Below are 20556 nucleotides of genomic sequence, written 5' to 3'. Positions count from 1 at the left end.
GTTGGATAAGATCCAGTGCGTATTGAAGCAGTCCGTAAGTGATATCGGTTTTACATTATATTTTTTATGCATGATTGAAATTGCATATTAAAATATCAACTTGATGGTGCTCCATCGTATTTTACACAGACACAAAAGTGGCAAATAAAACCGACATTTTTAGCTATAATTTTGACATCAACTAAAAATGAATAGAACAGTCACAAGGACGGAAACCAATATTACATAAGTTAATAGATGCTTATTTATCAGGGACTTCAGCAGCAGTTAGCGGATTCTTTAATACTAGTATAACAGAGTCTCCACGTAAGAACATTTTAGAAATATAACGATCTTTATTGACAGGTTTAGCTTTCCTTCCTTTCCCTGTCCTTGGCGTTTCTGTCCACATCTCTTTGACATTTTCTAATACCATGTTGCAATGCCTATCGAAAGCTTTGACACGCGCTAAAATCTTCCTGTTGTTACGGCAATTAATCAATACTTGGTCGCTATTTTTTACAGCTTGTGTTAGAATGGATAAAGGGCCGGTATTAAATAATTCCTCTTCCACTTTGGCCAGCTCTTCTGGCGTCATCTCAGATTTAGGTTTTTGCCTACATGGATTTATTCCAATTATGATTATTATTGAAATCAACAATGAGCTATTTAAAATTATAGCAAGTTGCAAAATTCAATTGTGGTTACAACAGGGCTTTCCATACGCGAAAAGTAGGAAACTACTATTACGAGTCTTATTGAGCAAATTATCTTAGCTAATAAACTAGTCTATAGCATAACATAACAAGTGAAAATTACAAACAACCATCATCTTTTATCTCTAATAAGTGAGCTTTAACAGGGGCTATCCGCACTATTGGTTGCTACTACCTGCAATTTTGTAAAGGCAAGTCCTCTATGTTAGACTGTCATCACTACACTGTCGGTAAGAATATGGAAGTGCGCTACATAAAACTTTCAATCTTTCAGTATGGATAAAAAAGAAGCACAACTAATATCATAATCATTTCCACGGCAATGCTATTCAATGAATGCGTCAACGAAGCCTTTATCAGAGACTATCCACCTTATTTGTTGCAACTACCTGCAATTTTGCAAAGGCAAGTCAACTAGCTTAGATTTGTCATAGCTACTACACAAGGGTAAATTAATCTTTCAACAAGGATTATAAATCAAATCGCAGATAAAAATAAGTCTATAATTAATATCATGATTATTGTACTATTCTAAGGTAAGAATGCATATGCCAATAAACCCTTTAATAGGGACTATCCGCACTATTTGTTGCTACTACTTGCAATTTTGCAAAGGCAAGTTATCTCCCTTCGATTGTCATGACTACACGCTATGGGTCAGATTGAAGTTTCGCTACACCAATCTTTCAACATGGATGAAACTTCAAAGCTGAGATAAAAGTAAGTATGTAACTAACATTATGATCATTGTAAGGTAAGGCTATTTGATCCATGCACCAACGAACCCATTAACAGAGATTATCCACCCTATTGATTGCTACTTCTTGCAATTTTGCAAAAGCAAGTCATGCACCTTAGACTGTCACGACTACACTATGGGTAAGAAGACGAAAGTGCGCAACACTAATCTTCCAACATGGATAAAAATTCAAATCCGAAATAAGAAATCAGCGTACAATTAATATCATTCTATCTATTCTAAGGTAGTGGTACTCCATCTTTGCGCCAACGAACCCTGTGACAAAGATTATCCACCCTATTAAATGCTACTACCTGCAATTTTGCAAAGGCAAGTCATCTACCTTAGTCCGTCCTAACTACACAACTTGGACTATGGGTATCAAGACGAAGGTACGCTACATCAATCTTTCAACAAGGATGAAAATTCAAAGCCAAGATAAAAAAATAAATATACAATCAATATCATGATCCTTGTATTATTCTAAGGCTAGGCTATTGGATACGTACGCCGACGAAGTCATGATGGATGGCAAAGGATTCCCACAACGTTTAAGCCTTGTTTGCAAATGGCCGCCAAGGGTATGAAAGGCAGAGAAATTGAACTGAACCGCGTTATTGTGTAATACTGGACGGGGCAAGATCGATCCGATACGATCCGATACGATCCAGTACATCTGGCAAACAGTACAGTACTGTACAGTACAATACACTACAGTACCAAGCAGAGATGTACTGTACTGTACAGTACGAAGCTTAAAGGTTTCCTTGTACAGTAATGGCCAGTGAAAGTGCAATCAAGAAAATTGAAGATGCAAAATCCTAGTCTAAAAGCTGTTAAAACCTAAAAATAGAGCACTTGCTATTTCGTATCCATAGAAAGAAGTGCCAAATTTTGAAGTTTTATCATTCTATTTATATGATATATGAAGATATTGAATAGGCTACAGAGCGAGTCATTTCGCTGTTACAAGCTTTTCTAATGAGTAACAGCACACTCTTAAGCCAATCAACCATTTCTTGCGACAAACGCTATCTTTTCTTTAGTCTAATGCTTATACTCATTGGAATGTTCTATTTTTAAAATTGTCATTTACGGCCACTAAAGCTGAATTAGCAGTAAAATATTTCACTCTAGAAATGTTGAATTTTTCTCTATTTTTTTTTATCTATTTTAAGGGATTTTGGGCCTTGCTTCAATAACTAAAATTGAATTCTACATATTAAAAAATCAAGTTGATTTCTGATGTCTAATGCTTATACTCATCCTAATGTTCTATTTTTAAAATTGTCATTTACGGCCACTAAAGCTGAATTAGCAGTAAAATCTTTCACTCTAGAAATATTGAATTTTTCTCTATTTTTTCGTCTATTTTAAGGGATTTTTAACCGTGCTTCAATAACTAAAATTGAATTCTACATATTAAAAAATTAAGTTGATTTGATGCCAAAAATGGCCGCGAAAAAGCCTTTATTGCACTTTCATTGGCCATTAGTTTGATGTACTGTAGCGTACAGTACTATACTGTACACTGTACACTGTAGTCCATGAAGGTAACAAAGGAAGAAAATCCTACTATACTGAACTGTACTACACGGTGGCCCGAAAATGAGCTACTGTACTGTACCTTGTACAACTAGTGTTCTGGCTGCAGGCACCTTCGAAGTTCTAACTGACTAGTTCAAGTGAAGACTAAAAGCTAACGCTGTCGAGAGAGTCCATTAACCCATTCTCGACGATTAGAAGAATTCTTTCTGCCACCGTTAAATCGTATAACGAATGGATTTAAAACGCAGCATCTCTTGGATCCTTTGTCTATTCATCGTGGTCGCTGTATTCTTGGATACAGGCCTGGCTGAAGACAAATTGCAAATTGGGATTAAAAAGAGAATCCCCGACTGTAAAATCCGATCTAAAAAAGGAGATACTCTGCATATGCACTACACGGTAATTGGCAAGCACGTTAACTTCTCCATTCGGTTAATCAGCCTCTTCTTATGTACTAGACAGTAGTTATGATATGAAAAGAAAAATTGCTAACATTATTGATCGCACAATTCATTAACCAACAAACACGCATAAGGGTAACGCCATCTTTGCGCATGGAAGATAAACTTGATAAAGACTTGGACAAATAATGAATTAATAATTACAATAATACTGCGTGCGTACTCGTACTTTGACTGTAATATTATATAATCATGGAAGAATTAATGACAAATAGTGACGATGAATGGTTAGTATGCTTTGTAATCAACGGACAAAAGTTCTAGGATGCTCTAGCTAGCAACCACTTCTTATACAGTGGAAAAGACAGTCTATTGAATGATAGAAGAACTACAACACTTGCAAGACCTACTCTTTCCTTTTTATTGTAATAGATCATCAAGCGTGTTACTAATCGTCGTCTGGAAGCGCTGACTAAGTTAAATATACATACGCGTACAGCAACGAATGCTCATGGTAGTCATCAGCCATCATCATTGAAATGGATAGCAGTACTGCACGCTTTAAATACTGTGTATAAACTTCAGTCCACTAATATACTGTACAGTACTCGTAGCAATGGACTTGACAGCATGAAAAGCTTATAAGTACAGACTGAAACAGTAGTTGAAAAATATTGCAGCCTTTGCGGATATTAGTAATCATACAATTTTAGCGTAACCAATTTAAGAACACAGCAATGCGTTGATGTTGAATTCTTGTATTTTATACAATATTACAACGTTGAGAAACCACACATTCTCATAGCACAGTACTGTCCTTTGGGAGTAATATCTTTCACAACGTTTTGTTGGACTGTTTCAAGCTATGTATCATTAACACATACGCGTATTTAGGGAACTCTGAAAAAAGATGGTACAGAATTTGACAGCAGCATTGGGCGTGGAGATCCATTTGTATTCAAGTTAGGTGCAGGGCAAGTTATAAAAGGTAAATTTATATACTATTACACTATTTGGTATTGTAGTGCTTTCTATCTCTCTCCTACGAAGTGGCGAATACAAATTACATGTAAACAACGAGACTGACGAGTCTTCCTCTATATGTCATTGCTAAACTAGAAAATTGTAATAGATCTAGTTACTATAGAGTCGTGTTTAGAAGCTCTTTACGTAAAAAAGTATAATCCAACTACAGTTAAATTTGCTGATCAACTGCTAGATCATTTACTGCATCATCGAACTTAATGCTTATGGTTTCATTGATACACTTAATAAAACTACAGTATTGCTTCCAAATCATTAATCAATCATTGCATATTGTTTGTAGGTTGGGACCAAGGATTATTGAGGTAAGATCAAATAGTCCTGTAATAAATCACAGCAAATTCTATACAATAAATATTACGTTAGTAACGAAATGGTTATGGAAATAAAATTAGTTAATAAAAACGTAATTTGCGCACTAAGTATTGAGGACCTTGAATACTTTGTAATGTGTAAGCTCTCTTAAATCTTGTAACTACTCGTCTGCGCGACTGTATCATATTTCTCATATAAAAATATAACGTACCAATAGATTCAAACTTTTTACCGTACCTTCAAAGGTAGTGATCAATATCGATAGTAATATTATTATTAACTAGAGAAAGATGTTCGATAATAGGATGGATATACGTATATAACACATTATATGCGCATTACTGTACTACTAATAGTCTACTATCAAGTTAATTAGTTGTACGCGTATATATGCACTGCAGTCCTTTCAAGCTATCCACCTGTAGAATAGGACATTGCTTCGAGCCAAAAATTTCTACTAAGCGTAATGACTGCACTTATTACAGAATGTGTGAAGGAGAAAAGAGGAGACTTATCATCCCACCAAATTTAGGATACGGTGATTCTGGTGCACCTCCTAAAATTCCAGGTCAATTGCTATTAAAGATGCATCTTATAATTTATAGCTAACGTTTTATAACAGAAAACAAGGGTTTCCAATGCCTAAATGTAAAAAGTTTATTTACTATCTAGGTGGAGCTACTCTGGTATTTGAAGTTGAATTGATCAAGATAGATAGGAAAGAAGAGCTTTAATTATCTGATATTAGCTCTTTAAGCAAATTACACTTCAATTTTAAATAGGAAATTGTAATTCCTCCATAATATGATTCCATGTGTCCATGGTGATGGATAGGATTTGGAGTACAGTGCAAACTAATTAATCCATTACGCCCTGTATGATTCAAATAGAGACATTGCATCGATCTCTAAATATTACAATTGATTGTAGAAATGTGTGAAATTGTGTAAGCGATGATATTCGTATATTAAAACCGTTAAAACCGCCTTATTTGCTGAGATGATATACAATTGACTAAAAATCTCATAGAATAAATTTCTCTTCGTCAGTTATGATTAAGGAATGGATGATGATTTATAGACACTTGTACACTAAAATTCTCCACTTATTTATCCATCAAGTGTACAGACTCAAAATGCAAATTTGGAATACAGTATTATAATACATGATAACATTAAGCTTCACTTGTTGTTATCGAATACTTATAGCCTCAACTAGGCAGACAGCTAGAAGACGGGTAGGGTAATTAGTACTATCAACTCATTTTCTACGTTCATCATGACCTAAAATTATAGGATGAGCATATCAATAAACAAAAAGAAACAACTCCTAAATAGTTCGGTTCAGGTTATACATTTTATTTTCTGTAAAAAACAAAATACATAATCATTGTTTAAAAAGAAAAAGTCCATCAGGATATATGGCAAACGTTATAGAATAACAATGGGAAGATTCTACACGGATCTTATTAATCGTTCCTAATATGCATATCGTAAGGATTAAATCCGATTAATGCGTAAAGAGAGAGGGGGGACTCCTGGAAGAGGATGATCAAGTACAGATTTACGCACTGAAGTACAATTCATGTGCGTTGTACTGTTACTTAAATTAGTGATTAAAGATTCGTATGACTTCATACGGCATCCAAGTTGTTAATCTACTGCAGTTCAATGCAGTTTTGTTTTCATTTCTTAATATTATTATTAATTTCTGCGATATCTGCTGCTCAGCAGCGTGGCATGCAAGATCGAACACTGTTAGCATTTCATTTGCATTCAAATATATTGCAGTATGTATCTGCGTCGGCATATATAGTATTGTATAATTAACTGCACTTTTTATACCGCATAAGGTCAAATAAGTATAATGTACTGGTGTTTTCATCTATCTAGTGCACGAGTACCGTCTTATTTAATTAAACATGCGTATGTATGCTGGGATATCTCATAGATTTGATACACAATACAGCATCGATTTAAGGGCCAATTTTCGTAGTCATTGCTACCCCAAGGACTACCAGAGAGAAAATCTAATACTTTTCTAGTAGTCGATGGCTACACCATGCAGACGCAATACGCGTATATATACCCGTATATATATATATATACACGAGTATATCATCATTATGAATAATAACGACGGCAAAAATAACGCCATATACATGAATAACATCGACATCATGAAGACGGTATGCGAATTTCAGAAAGCATATCCTACTGAGATTGTCTGATCATACTAGCACATTCTATCTAGTCGCATTATTTCTACGTTACTAATGTAATGTGGATCTTCAACACTTGACAAAAATCGGTCAAAATATCACAGCGCAAATGATTTCAACAAATTCAACGTCAACATGATCAATCTTTGGCACAACAACGTTGAATAATAAAATATATTGGTTGCCAACAATAAGATAAACATCATTACTTACAGTATGTTTAACCTACTCGTATCCAGCGCTTCATGAGTATTTGGATTTTTTAAGTGGGCATTACCTTTAAAGTCTTACGCGCTTAGAATAGTCTTTAACGACAGCCCGATAGTATTAGCGTTTACGTGCATATGCATTAATATGATATACAAAAAAATGGAGAAGGTTTGTCAAAAAATTTGCTTTTTCGAATGATTATATTGATGTATGGCAAATACTTTACCAGTTAGTTATTTCTAGTTTTGGATTATTTTTAAGTTTCATAGCCTTATTTGAAAATCGGGTATCTGTAGAAACGAGATACAAAAGAGATCCATTTTGAGACAATCTGTTTTAATAAGATGATGATTAATCAATGCAATCACTACACTGTATTGGCTACTACAAGCACAGGCAGTTGTAATACAGTACTATCGTCTATAGTATTACAAGAATCATCCTCATTAATACAGTAGCTTGATAATTATAACTCATTAATCGTGAAAGGATGTTCCTCTAAGTATACATCATTTTACATTAACAGCAAATTGAAATTTTTTTTATGCTAAATCAGTGCTTATAGCATTACAGACCATTAAATAGAATTCATAATAGTAAAGTTTTATGAAACAGCTAGTGGTTCAGACTAGATGCTTTACGGCTACATTCGGAGCATAGCTCAATCGTCACTTTTTGTTCAGACACATGTAAGCATATTCCAGCAGCAGATTGAACGTTAGAACGCAATTTTTTACAGCAAACAGGAGGCGCCATGTTATCGTCGTCGCTATTTAGATCACCATCAATCAAGCTAACTGGAGGCAATGGTTGGTCCTGATTGTATTTTCTCTTGGATTGATTGCCAATCGTATGCGCGTGATGATGGAGTAAAGAAGAATCCAATTGCACATCGGGTGTATTGGGAATATTTCTTAACAACTTGGAAAGTTGACTATCATGGGCCAAGACACTTTTCAGATAGCTAACTTCATTTTCTAAACTATCGATTCGTTCCTTGGCAAATTGTAATTTCTCTCGTTGTAACTTATCACTTTCGCGGAGTGTTTTGACGCGACATTCTAACTCAGAGATATACTTTTTCTTCTTCTCTCGATTGAGTTTGGCTGCCATAGCTTGTTTCTTGCTTTTATCCATATCATTTTTTGCTCTTTTTGCCGATTGATCATCGTAGGTGAATAACCATTTATGGGCATTATCGTAGCTATTGCTGGCAGTAGCGTCCAATATATCTTGGGGCATTTCTTCACTGCCGTCTAACGGTGGAGATAGACAAGCGGTCGAATTGGACAGCGAGATGCCGCCGTCGTAAAGTTCCGAGAGTAAATATTGCATGAATCCAACGATTTCCAAATTTTGGATGCGGGCGATAAAATGCAGTAGACTATAGCACACTTATTGTTACCCTAATGAAGATTGTACAATTTCCTATTGCAATAGTACAAATAAAAAGCGGTCAATAAGTAACAGAAAAAATGGCGAAAAAAAAGTCCATAAGCGACTGGAGGAAAGAAATAGATATCGATTTGAGCCTTATCAACAACGTGTGACGTGAAATGGTGACGAACTACTGGAAACGCTACAGCGCTGTGGTGAAGTGACGATTTGACGGGTCGTTTTAACGTTGGCTTGACGTTTTGACGGTGGTGACCTTTGCCAGAGATGAACTTGTTCGGCCAACATCATCGCACAGCCCAATAGAGATTGTATAAAGGAAGAAGTAGTGTACCGAGCAGAAAGATCCATAAAAACGTTATCAGAACGTTTCGACGACGTTCACTCCGATCTTCACACTCGGTACTGTACAACGGGACGCGCAAAAGCAATGTCACCCTATCCGTCGTGACTTTGTAGATAACCATCCTACTAAAACACTCGTATTCGACCATTATGTGTGACATTATTTTTTGTCAAGACTGCACTACCTCGTACTGTACCTCATAAAATTACGTAATAGCTCAGTATACGGTACAGTACCGCAACAATACTGTACTGTACTAAGCCATGGACCTCCGGTTGACCAACCTTGACTAAACTACAGTACAGTACAGTACAGTACAGTACAGTATTGTACACTGTACTGTACACTGTACACTGTACAGTAGGTCAAATCTAGGGGTGAACAACGGAATGGAACGGAACGCGGATGCGCACTTCAGCTCCTGGTAGAATGCGCCTGCGTATTTCTTTCCTTCCGCAAAAGTGGGGAAAGGGACAACTTTACAGAGCAGAATTTGTACAGTTGCGAAAAAAAGAATTTCTACACAGTACAGTACAGTATAAAAAACACTCTCTATGGTAGTACTGTACACTGAGTACAGTGCAGTAGATGGCAGTAGTTGACCTGCACAGTTTTACAGCAGTGATACTCATCTGATCCTCGTTGTCAAGCAACTGTCGGGCAACATGAACCAAAGCGACGGTAGTAAACACGACAAAAACCTTGAAATCGTACTGACTGTACTGTACAGTGTACAGTACAGTACAGTACAGTACTTGTCTGCTACGAGAATCAAAATGTACTGTACATTGTACTGTACAGTACTAGTAGAACACTCTACTGTAAGCAATCAATCACGGGCTGATTTTTACTGATTTGCACTTGCGCAGTACACCCCCCTTTCATCCTTACTCCTTACAGTATGCGTGGGACGACGCGTCTACAGTGTACAGTACAAAGAGACAGAAATACTGTACTCAACAATTACTGTACTGTACTGTACTGTAGGCTTGGACTGCAAGCGTACCTTAGCATCCATTCAGTGATTCATGTTGTCATGATATGGCAACGCCATTTATTTCAAAAACAAACTCTTGACAGAAATCATTTCTGATCTTTAGCGTATCCATTTTTATTTCTTTCAGTGTACAATATTCCACTCCTTCATTAACTTGTGATAGCGACCTGAAATAGCGGGAAAAACTGACCTATTCGATAGCAATCGTATTGCTCATGACTTGCTCCATTCAGCGGTGCAGCTACAACATCAATCCATGTGTACACTCTACTGTACTCGAAGAGTGGATGCGATCAACTAGCAACATTCTAAAGCCATTGAGTAAAACTCCAATTGTAGACAAGTGTTGATGCATTGCATTTTAATTGGTAATCATTAGAAGGATTGATTCTCATCAGTTAATATGGCCAATGAGAATAAAATTGTTGAAGAATTTACTGCTTTATTGGATAAATCCAAACAATTATTTAACGGCATGAGGTAAGTTTCATCAGTCCATGTCACACTGTGATTCATTTCACTGTCAATGTTGAAAAAGAAATCAATTCATAGTATTGCTGCCTTACCTTTGTCTTTGCTATGTCCAATTTTACTCTACTGCAATTTGCACAGTAGAATTTCAACTCGTCAATGATATACTGTATATATACAATAATATACCAAAAATGATACCTGTTGCTGGAGTCGTATCGTAGTAGAATTGCTTTTATTGCAGTACGGTAGCCAAGTAGGAAGTAATTCAGGACCAAAAACAACTAAAGTGAAGAGAAATACTTACCAGACTCTTCTCTATTATACATAATATACTAGCATTACACAGCAATAGATTTGCAAGAAGATTCTTGTAAAAATGTAGACACTACCGTGCTACTCTTTATAAATATCACGCTTTACTATTTGTTAACCTCGATAAAATGAAAAGCCACTAGCTACTACGTGAACTGTAAAGATTAATTTCAACTTGTGATATCATAATAACTATTTGCTCCCATGTGTACTTAGAGAACTGCCGCAATTCGGTCATTACCATTGGCAGAATTATTTTGCTAAAACTTTCGATGTCTACACCAAAGTAAGTTACTATCACCAATCGTTAGTTATTAACGGCTATTTATTCTTCATTACAAAGATAAATGCTATCTATTCACTGTCTTATTGCATTACCATCAGTAATTACTTTATAACAACCGGATAACGATAATAAATATCCACATGATAATAGATATCTAAAGGATAGTAATGCCGTGAATTAGAACTAACCATGGTACTACAGTACATATCAGTAGATTAAAATAGAACACAAGATACAATAGCATGCTAATTGGGAGGATGTGAAATCTATAACTAATTTAATTTTAAATACGGTTATAATAATAAATAATTCACACTTTTACCGAAGTTATCAATTATAATTATCCATGTAACTTATAAAGAATATCAATATTGTAACAGTGTGCAATGACTGTACGCGTATATTGTATTGTACCAGTATAGCGTCAGATAGCGATACGATAGTTACATACAGTATTATGAATAGGCTCTACTACTAGATAGAATAGAAATGAAGCTCGATATCATACCAATCTAGACTAATGTTAAATCGATATCTAATTTTCTACCTATACCAATGTTTTCTAATTTACAGTTATGGAAATTTCAACAAAAGCATAGGTGAGTATCGCTGTATGCTGATATATAAAATAATTATGTTGTTGCTTTACTCTACTACACTACAATCCTTTAAATTACTATACTCTATAAAATGTAACCATGCGTTTAGCATCAAGGAAAAATAGGCGTGTGCTACAATAAACTATATAAAATATCTATATCTGCAAATAGCCATGTACTTACTGTTAGCTTCACTAATTTATTATGCGTATCCTAACTTTAATATCTGCCTCTCTACTGTAATCTATTACTGTACTCATACAAGAATAGGGTTCACCAATATCTTAGCTGCAGTCACTATTACAAAAATATTATCATGAAAAATTATAAATTTATAGGATAATTAATAAATATCCTATAGAAGTTGTATTTGTTTACATTCTGTACTTGTTATTCTATACTTACGAGTATAAAAGAATCGTGCCTTTAGCTCAACAGAATAAAAATAATATATCCTACTTAAATACTATCTCATCTACACTATTAATGTACTAATTATATAGAGCTCTCATTCTTGAATTATTATAGTTATACTGATGTAATTTACCCCATAGGCAAATCCTAGACAATAAATTAAGTTTAAAGCGATGGCAAATTGGCGAAATTGCCAGCAAGATTGGACAATTATATTATCATTACTAGTAAGTTCTATCACAACGAATAAAAATGTGCCATGATTGTAAGAAAAATCATAAATGTTGTACATTTATTACCGTAAAAAGACATTATCGTAGTGCTCGATATCATTTGCTGTAAAAATTTATCGCAAGTTTTGCACTATGCTCCCTGAATGTCAGACAACCGTATCCTATTTTGGTAATAAAAAATTAAATTTTAGACAGTTATAACGTATTCTTCAGTGAACTATTGAAGCCTTGCTATTTTATCCCCCATTTGCCCTTAATACCACTTGTAAATCTGTAATCGTAATTATTTTGCCAATAAATGATCTTATACGAGATTGAATACCTCTTTATTCAATAAAATCGACGCGACTATTAATAAGTTTACACCACTAATTTTTATTATAGTTTACGTACCAGTGACGTAACTTACTTATTGGAATCCTATTCCTTTTATCGAGCAATCCATGGTAGAGCTTATTACAATAAAGCTGTTAAGGAGGAGAAGTAAGTATACTAGTACAGTAACTCACACCTATTAGTTATTACAACCTATTGTGCAAGTGGTATCAAGAGCCATAGCGTTGATGTTCAACATAACTTAAACTTTTATATATGATAATTCTGTTAAATCTCTCTGTATATAAAACTGCATACGAGTATTATCTGGTTAGAATATTTATAGCTCAAACACACAAATATGCCTAACGACAATAATAACTAAAGCTACTTTCATCTCATGTTTACAGACCTGACATCATGATTAAGAAGCTACGATACTATGCAAGATTCATTGTGGTTTGTCTGTTATTAAGAAAAACTGATACTTTATCTGATCTAGTTACGGTAATTAAATCTCTTCCCTTCCTGATAATAATTTAATTCATAATGCAGCATTTCAATATTTTGCCGTGCAATTAAATTTCGAAAACGATGGTCAATTATAATTAATTATCAACATCAAATGCTATTACCTTTTTAACTGAATCTCAATTAAATTAAACTATTCAACTAATGTTATGCTTATTTACAGGAATTAAGCCGCTGTGTAGATGAATATGTTGAACACTATGAAGTTAAAGAAGGAGGAGAATGGCAAATTGTACTAAAGGAGATTCATAGTTTCTTAGCTGTACGTTACAATTAAGTTCATTTCACCTACTTATAAAATTTATTTGTAGAATTTGTATTACTTCTTAACAATTTTAACTTAATACGCCAAGGCGGATGGACTATTTCAAATTATTAAAGATGATGGAGCCACATTAATGATTCAAAATCGACTAAAATCGCAGGTGTGTTTACGTTAAAGTATTGTCGACAGAAAGATATAACTTATTACAAGTATTATATTTTAATTATGCAGACTATACCAATAGCTAGTGGAAGTTTTGGCACCAAATTAAAGCTAACGGACGTAATCATTGTCGGCAACTGTACTAAACAAGTATGCTGAATACTGATGATATCCATCATTAAACATTAAATACATGCAGTACGGCGTTAGATTGGTAATAAACTATCTTTCTTTTAGGTAAAATTTAGCGAATTAACTATTGATATGTATCGAATGCTGCAAGTTGTAGAATACGTTAGTAGTAAGTTCGAATCTACTACAAATGAAATAATGACTAAAAATGATACCAAAGCTGAAGAAAAACAGGTACAATTTAATTGACCTTATACATGCACATACATGCAATTATGTGAGAGTTGTTTCTTCAGTTATATATCAGATCCAAGCGATGTGAAATTTGTTTTACTCTTACTGATTTTCATTATTATTAGTAATTACTGATCTAAGAAACCATGGTACATCACAAATTTACTTTTGATAGAATGAAACCACAGAAGATAATAAATCTACGAAGAATAAAAATCCACACAAATGCCTCCTATACCGTCCCACATTTTTCCAGCTATATGCTTTCCTTTCATCAACATTTAAAGTATATATTCTCTTTCTCAATCAAGAATCGTAGAGATTGACTTCTTTTCATCATTATCAACTTAGAAATATACAAGCTGTAATTCCTAGATTTCATTATGCATGCATCTCTTATTAGGAATTACCTTCAAATTCTATCGCCCTAATATATATCTCAGCAGATGGAAGTCCTAAAGTTAATTTATCTGAACGTGATGGTAAAAACTATTACATCATTTGCTTTGTCCTGTCTCATCGCACACATCCATAACATGGCAATAATTTATCCATTATATAGGTTATTATGATGCTGGTGGGGTGTCAACACTTAATAAAAATAATTCCACAAATTCACCATCTAAAACGCGAGCCAGCCAAGTCAGAGATAGTAATTGGTAAGTGCATCTTTACTCTCACACAAATTTTGATAGCCATAAACAAGCAACAATATTTTAAATACTAATATAAATCTATTCCCTTCTCTCATGGTGAATTAGTCTCCATCCCGAAGATCTAATACCGTTTTCCAGGAAACCAATGTTTATCATCATTGAAAGCGATAACGGAATAGCTTTTAGTGTAAATATAACGCGTCATATTTTGGACACTATGATAATCCCTTAGAATTGTCCAATCATTGAGTATGTATTTAATGTACTGATACATCTTTTACTAATTTATAGAACTTTCCGCAACTATTTGGGCAGCCTTTGGTTTGTCTAATGTCTCCCGTAACTATCCCAGCAACTTTCTCAGGTTATTTAGGTTTATAATCGTACATGAGAACATTAATACAATCTTCATCATGCCGAAAAATTAAAATTTTAATCATTTATATTTGCCTTTGTAGAAAAATCCCATCTTTACGGCAATTTCTTTACGATGTTTCTGCATTGTCCGTTGATGGGCTTTTGCTATATATGCGAAATTTCGGAGATACAGCATAATACATGGGAAGAATGTGAAACCATATTTCAAGACATTTGGCAAACAATCGCTACTAATATTGAAAACTGCCCAACCCTAGGTAGCCGTGTATTCGTATAAATACTTACGCCTTATCAATGTTTCCAGTCACACATGTCGTCTCAGCTACATACTATCCAACTTTTCTTTAGGTTTTTCGTTTCGTCAATTTATTCATGACGAATTCCTCCGTTTATTAATTTACCGTTACATCTTCTGTTATTGTACCCTTTCTCTACATAAGCTATTTAAAGTAAGTATGAGCAATATTTTCGTATATAATTCTACATTTCAAGATTTATATTAAGAAAAATTGATCGAGTGGACTATTTATTTCTTTGCGTAGAATACCAATTATTATCCTATCTGTTACCCAAAAATGCCTGCAAAGTTAACTGAGGCCGTAAACTTGAAATCGCTCGTCTTAAAATTAGCAAAGGTACTAAACGCGGGCCAATACATTTACCAGGAAACTTGAAAAGTGATACTATCAAATCCTGAAGAGATTGATATTGTTGTTATCATAATTTTCTGTATATACTATAAGTCCGATAATCTGTTTCATACATCGAATAATCGAATTCCAATGTAGATGGTTACTACTGGAAAGTTAGTTTAACATATGTCATATGGAGATGAAAGCGTGATCTCATGTCACTTAACTTAATTTTGCACATTGAAAGGTAAAAATATCCTATGCAAAATAATTGGAAGTGAACCTTTCCTATATTAATATTTTTAACGCACTGATTTATAAATTGACTGCAGCACTATTATGCAATAATACTTAAACTAAAAATCTATATGAAAACGTAGTGCGCCATATAGAAAAAGTTATTTTTATTAATGAAACACTTCTATATAGAATATGTATTTAGTTTGACTGAGATTTAAATGGTGCCATGTAGCGTGATATAGTCTTATTTTATTATTATTATTTTTTTATAATGAGGCGACTAAAACGTCCGCAAGAATGATTTTTAATTTACACATTGAATATACTGAGGCGATACTAAATTTAGCTAAAATATATACAAATATTATTACATGATTCAACATGATAAAATTAAAATAACTATTAGTAGTCTTTTGCGACAAATTAATCTGTAGCTGATTCAGCCATTAGCATCTCTCGATTTTCATAATTCCAGAATCCATTGAGATCTATTAGAATATTAGTAACGACTTCGCCTTGACCGCTATTAGAATAAATTTAGAAAATAATCTATTTGTATTAAAATAAATCGTATAAAAACAAAATTACTTCGATTGTATTTACCTGTCATTCAAATCTTGTAAAGTGATCCATAGTGGGTTGACAGGTTTTATCATATCAAATATTTCATCCTACATGATTACAAAAGAGTTCTGGTCAATAAATGCACGAAAACATGATCAAAATTTTTTGTTCTCCAAATTTTTAATGCAAGACCTTGACATCTTCAAAGTGAACAGGCTGCTGACCTAAATTTCTTACTTGTTCTTGAATTGCCTACAGAAACATTACTCTATTAAATAATTATAATTATCAAAGTGCTCTTACAAAGCTGTAGCGGATAATTACATCCAACAATTTTAAGCACTTACTTTGAAGAAATAATTTAATGCAAATATATTTAAATGCCCGACACCCTGCATTGTAAAATATTCAGATTGTACGTGTAAGTATCTATCCAAATACCAAGACGTCTAAACCAGCAATCTTAAGGAAGGTAAAGTTGCGGCAATACGAATTTGTATCACAATATACATTACCTGAACATCCAGAAGTCGAAATATGTATTGAAGAGCCTAAAATAATAGATGTTTGCTTTACTGTATTGTATAAAACCAACGATTATCATGTAATTCATACATCAGCTGTGGAGCTGTTACATATGTAAAATATGTACCTGAGCTTCGCCTCGATTTTCCATGGCTAATACAAAATCAAGATATGCCTTGTAATCCTTCATATCCAAAAATTTTTACAAATTAGTAACTCCTTATCTTATATATACATCTATAGAAGACTATACTGTAAGATTGAAATTTAGGTATCGGTAACAAAATAAAGTATAATGCTGAGCGACTAGCCTATTTTATTCTAATGCTAAGAAAGTGATTCGTGAAAATCAATGAAAATAGACGATTACCATTTCTCCTTCATAAGTTAAACACTCTTGAAAGACTCGATCTAGAAAAACGTTGGTTAACGTTCCGGTGCCATATCTTAAAATTTAATTTAATCACAGGAAATAATAGTTAATCGTCGATCGATATAAGGTATTGCACCAGTTGCACACTCTCATTAAATAAAACTATTTACAAGCTAATATTTAATAGCGTTAATTACTTCGAGAGTTCATCTCTACTTAGCATTCCGTTATGATCCGTATCCAGATTAAGGTACTGGCCTAAGAAGAACATTAAAAACGGCATTGGTAAACCTAATTATCAAACTGTCGAATGTTACCATGTCAAAATATCAATCTTACCATATACTCTAAGTGCTGAAGTCGCTGAAAACCAGTTTGCATTTTGTCTTTCCTGTGGTAAATCCTCATCTCGTAGCTATTAATACAAACAACGTCAATAAATAAAGCATAAATTAAGAAATGCAGATTTATTATCTTACAGTACCTCTAGTAGTTCGTCGAGAAAAGTACAATTAAGTATGTCTACAATCTTGACTTTACCTATAGAAATAAGTTCATAAAAGTGAACCGAAATTAGAATTACTTTAGATAAATTAATGAAATAATATTAAATTAAGATCGGTATGAGTTCTAACATACCAGTTTTCATAGAATCCAAAAAGAAAAAAAATTTGCGCACAGCTGTACATACGTAAAAGGAATAAAACGACTTTTCTAAACCACCCAACTACATTTAAATTTAATAAAAAATACAAGATATTAATGCCCTAGTATGTCAGATAATAAACTCAAATAGACAGCGATATCCCAACTTAAAATAAATTACCTGAGGTAGAGTAGGAATTAACTCCAATATATAGTTTTCCAGGTCCTGTAGGCAAAGATCATGGTGTTATGATTTTTTACAGCACCGAAGTGAATTTACAAATATTAACTCATCAGAAAACTTTAAATTCTAACCGGCTCTCTTAGGTATCCCTGACCAGCAACGTCGTATAAACTCAAGCCAATACGAGTTTGATGCATCCACACTAAAAGGTAAATACTGAAGCTGAGAATGCTAGTTTAAGCAGATAAGTACTTTGCAGCTAATTTGTCGAGTAATTTGAAAATGTATTCAGGACATCAATACCTTTTCTCATAGTATAATTGAAAAATTGCATAATCGATATCCTAAAATGGATGCATCACATAAATGAAAATGTTAGATACAGCATGTTACAATATACCTACAATAAATAACTAATCAAAGTGAACCTTCCATAGGGGTCACCCTGAAGCAATCTTGAAAAAGTGACAGCATTAAAAAAGGAGCTGGATTATCAAAAATTAAAAATAGTAAATTAGATAAATTCATTTATTTACAGAAATCATCGAATTCTTCTAGGTACAAGCTGTCATAGATGCAATAAAATAGGATAATAAAAATACTGCAGTGCATCATCATGATACATGTTCAGCACGCCTTACTTACTGTCTTACATAAGTAAAACGATTTTCTTACGTGTGTATGAATAATAGTATTATGACATGAGCAAAAATCATAGCTGATTGGTGTTTACCGGCATTTAGGCCCACATTCTGCCGAAACCTTCATAAAGTCCTCGTAGCTAATCATCTGTGGTAAGTTGTAATCAAGAGCAATTTTATAAGTGCTTATTTCTTTTGATTATATGCCATTGCTTTTAAAGTTACTGTAAAACTGAATAAAAATAAAGTTAACAATTAGCACAATTAATCACCTTGTCTTCACCATTAGAAGATAACGTATGATATTTATCCAAGATATACCAAAGTCCCTAGAAAGGTTAAAAGAGTGTAGCTGCATGTGAATGACAGTAATTGAATAAGTGAAACGCAATCTCATTAAAATAATATCATACGAAATTTTGTATTTGTTACTACAGCATTAGATATTACCTGCAACTCATTATTATCTAGTAATTCCTGACTTTTTCTCTGAAGTAGTAAAGCCCTATAGCATTCGAGACATTACAAACTGTAAATTAAGAGTCATGCAAATTTCAAAATTTTACTAATAATTACTTGTACGAACAAGCAGAGTTGTTCAAGATTAGTGATTAGTACTTAAGGGTAGTTAGCTTAGTATGAATATCTACAGGTAAATCAGCATTTAATACATTTATTTTGCATATCTATTTTCAAAGACAAAATACCTGGATTCTTCTCTCAGTTTTTGCATAACGACATCATCTTCATCTGGTAGCTGCAATAAAAGTAACATGCCGTTACACATCCTGATCACTACGATGCAAAAACTTCAATACAGATATTACGGTAAAGTATTCATTACATGACTACTTTTACTCTATATATCAAGGCAATCTGCTATAGCTCGTAGCTTACCTTGTAATAAAACCGAGGTATTACACTAGGATTGTGATGATTTTTGTCATTATCTTTACCCTTTAACTTAATATACTCTTCAGTTAGCAGTTGCTCGTCACTTTTACCAACAATATTATTTAACTCATAATCTGAAAGTCAGTCAAAATTCTTTCTTGAATAAATGATACATTTAATACATTATCAACATCTATATTTTTCGTATATTTATACATTTTATAGTCGTTTAGTGAGACTGTAGTGTATGTGTATACCCAGTATTCATTACAGTTGATTTTGATGAATACAGTCCATTTGATGTGGATGTCATCATCGCTAATTTTATACCTCCAACTTCTCTATGCATCCCTCAAGCTCCTTCTGCTTGAAGTACTACAGTACTTTTTGATACTATAGATCACCAAATATGCCGTATATACTATATATGTATACATGTATATACATGTCAACATCACTACTACAGTACTGTATGTTATAAACTAATTCTTAACTAATTATAATTTATCGAACGTCGAGTAGCGAAGAAATATTGTTTTCTCAGATCCATCCGGTTCTTTAAAACCATTTCTCATGATATTCATCATCATCGCTACTGTATTCCTCTATGATTGCTAGAATAAATCCTCCTCACATAGCAACATGTACTATGGCATATTGCATTATAAATAAATATTACGATATACCTTGCAACTTGAGCGCACACGAACGTAAACGATCATCTTGCTCCATTCTTGCCCGTTTTAGTAATTAATTAAGGTTATTTATTGATATCCAGGAAAGCCCTGCTGTATCGCTACCGTTCAGATTGACGGATTCTACGAATTCTTCTGCAATCTCGATGTCAATTAGTCATCCATCAAATGCCAGGGTTTAAATGAGCATAAGCATGTTTTCTCTAGTCTATAAAGTAGTTTTAATCTTCGTTCCTGGATGTATAAAATTATCTACTGTAG

At 33.6% G+C, this 20556-nt stretch overlaps 5 protein-coding genes across 5 annotated transcripts; 2 read left to right on the top strand and 3 right to left on the bottom strand.

Annotated features, from left to right (window-relative positions):
* Nucleotides 1-241: 241 nt before the first annotated feature.
* Nucleotides 242-2110, bottom strand: TRIADDRAFT_57149 (uncharacterized protein; the record flags this gene model as incomplete). Its single annotated transcript, XM_002113180.1, has 2 exons — nucleotides 242-596; nucleotides 1944-2110. The coding sequence occupies 2 exons, from the start codon at nucleotides 2108-2110 to the stop codon at nucleotides 242-244; spliced, it is 522 nt and encodes a 173-aa protein (XP_002113216.1).
* Nucleotides 2111-3123: 1013 nt separating this feature from the next.
* On the top strand, nucleotides 3124-5783 carry TRIADDRAFT_63310 (expressed hypothetical protein). The gene is made up of 5 exons (XM_002113546.1): nucleotides 3124-3381; nucleotides 4278-4371; nucleotides 4711-4732; nucleotides 5228-5310; nucleotides 5415-5783. The coding sequence occupies exons 1-5, from the start codon at nucleotides 3214-3216 to the stop codon at nucleotides 5474-5476; spliced, it is 429 nt and encodes a 142-aa protein (XP_002113582.1). The 5' UTR covers nucleotides 3124-3213; the 3' UTR covers nucleotides 5477-5783.
* A 2005-nt stretch (nucleotides 5784-7788) lies between these two features.
* Nucleotides 7789-8508, bottom strand: TRIADDRAFT_57148 (uncharacterized protein; the record flags this gene model as incomplete). Its single annotated transcript, XM_002113179.1, has 1 exon — nucleotides 7789-8508. The coding sequence occupies one exon, from the start codon at nucleotides 8506-8508 to the stop codon at nucleotides 7789-7791; it is 720 nt and encodes a 239-aa protein (XP_002113215.1).
* A 1806-nt stretch (nucleotides 8509-10314) lies between these two features.
* Nucleotides 10315-15576, top strand: TRIADDRAFT_26147 (uncharacterized protein; the record flags this gene model as incomplete). Its single annotated transcript, XM_002113545.1, has 18 exons — nucleotides 10315-10391; nucleotides 10914-10983; nucleotides 11557-11582; nucleotides 12137-12223; nucleotides 12614-12712; nucleotides 12955-13051; nucleotides 13239-13337; nucleotides 13429-13500; nucleotides 13572-13652; nucleotides 13740-13868; nucleotides 14077-14154; nucleotides 14272-14350; nucleotides 14431-14527; nucleotides 14630-14711; nucleotides 14816-14888; nucleotides 14983-15159; nucleotides 15251-15351; nucleotides 15445-15576. The coding sequence occupies 18 exons, from the start codon at nucleotides 10315-10317 to the stop codon at nucleotides 15574-15576; spliced, it is 1656 nt and encodes a 551-aa protein (XP_002113581.1).
* A 621-nt stretch (nucleotides 15577-16197) lies between these two features.
* TRIADDRAFT_57146 (uncharacterized protein) lies at nucleotides 16198-20332 on the bottom strand (the record flags this gene model as incomplete). Its single annotated transcript, XM_002113178.1, has 20 exons — nucleotides 16198-16297; nucleotides 16378-16445; nucleotides 16686-16730; nucleotides 16854-16889; nucleotides 16991-17047; nucleotides 17234-17309; nucleotides 17434-17494; nucleotides 17576-17651; nucleotides 17721-17776; nucleotides 17876-17963; nucleotides 18063-18107; nucleotides 18197-18267; nucleotides 18369-18409; nucleotides 18494-18550; nucleotides 18799-18854; nucleotides 18979-19035; nucleotides 19157-19211; nucleotides 19414-19463; nucleotides 19604-19734; nucleotides 20287-20332. The coding sequence occupies 20 exons, from the start codon at nucleotides 20330-20332 to the stop codon at nucleotides 16198-16200; spliced, it is 1272 nt and encodes a 423-aa protein (XP_002113214.1).
* Between the last annotated feature and the right edge of the window lie 224 nt (nucleotides 20333-20556).

Source organism: Trichoplax adhaerens, genomic scaffold, assembly GCF_000150275.1.
Source record: "Trichoplax adhaerens TRIADscaffold_6 genomic scaffold, whole genome shotgun sequence".
NCBI lineage: Eukaryota > Metazoa > Placozoa > Uniplacotomia > Trichoplacea > Trichoplacidae > Trichoplax > Trichoplax adhaerens.
Note: the sequence above shows the minus strand (reverse complement) of the source record. Positions and strands in the feature narration are given on the sequence as shown.

Coding starts and splice junctions, on each gene's coding strand:
- TRIADDRAFT_63310 (XM_002113546.1), top strand. CDS start 3,214: ATGGATTTAAAACGCAGCATCTCTTGGATCCTTTGTCTATTCATCGTG. Junction 3,382..4,277: donor CTCTGCATATGCACTACACG/GTAATTGGCAAG, acceptor ACGCGTATTTAG/GGAACTCTGAAAAAAGATGG. Junction 4,733..5,227: donor TGGGACCAAGGATTATTGAG/GTAAGATCAAAT, acceptor CACTTATTACAG/AATGTGTGAAGGAGAAAAGA.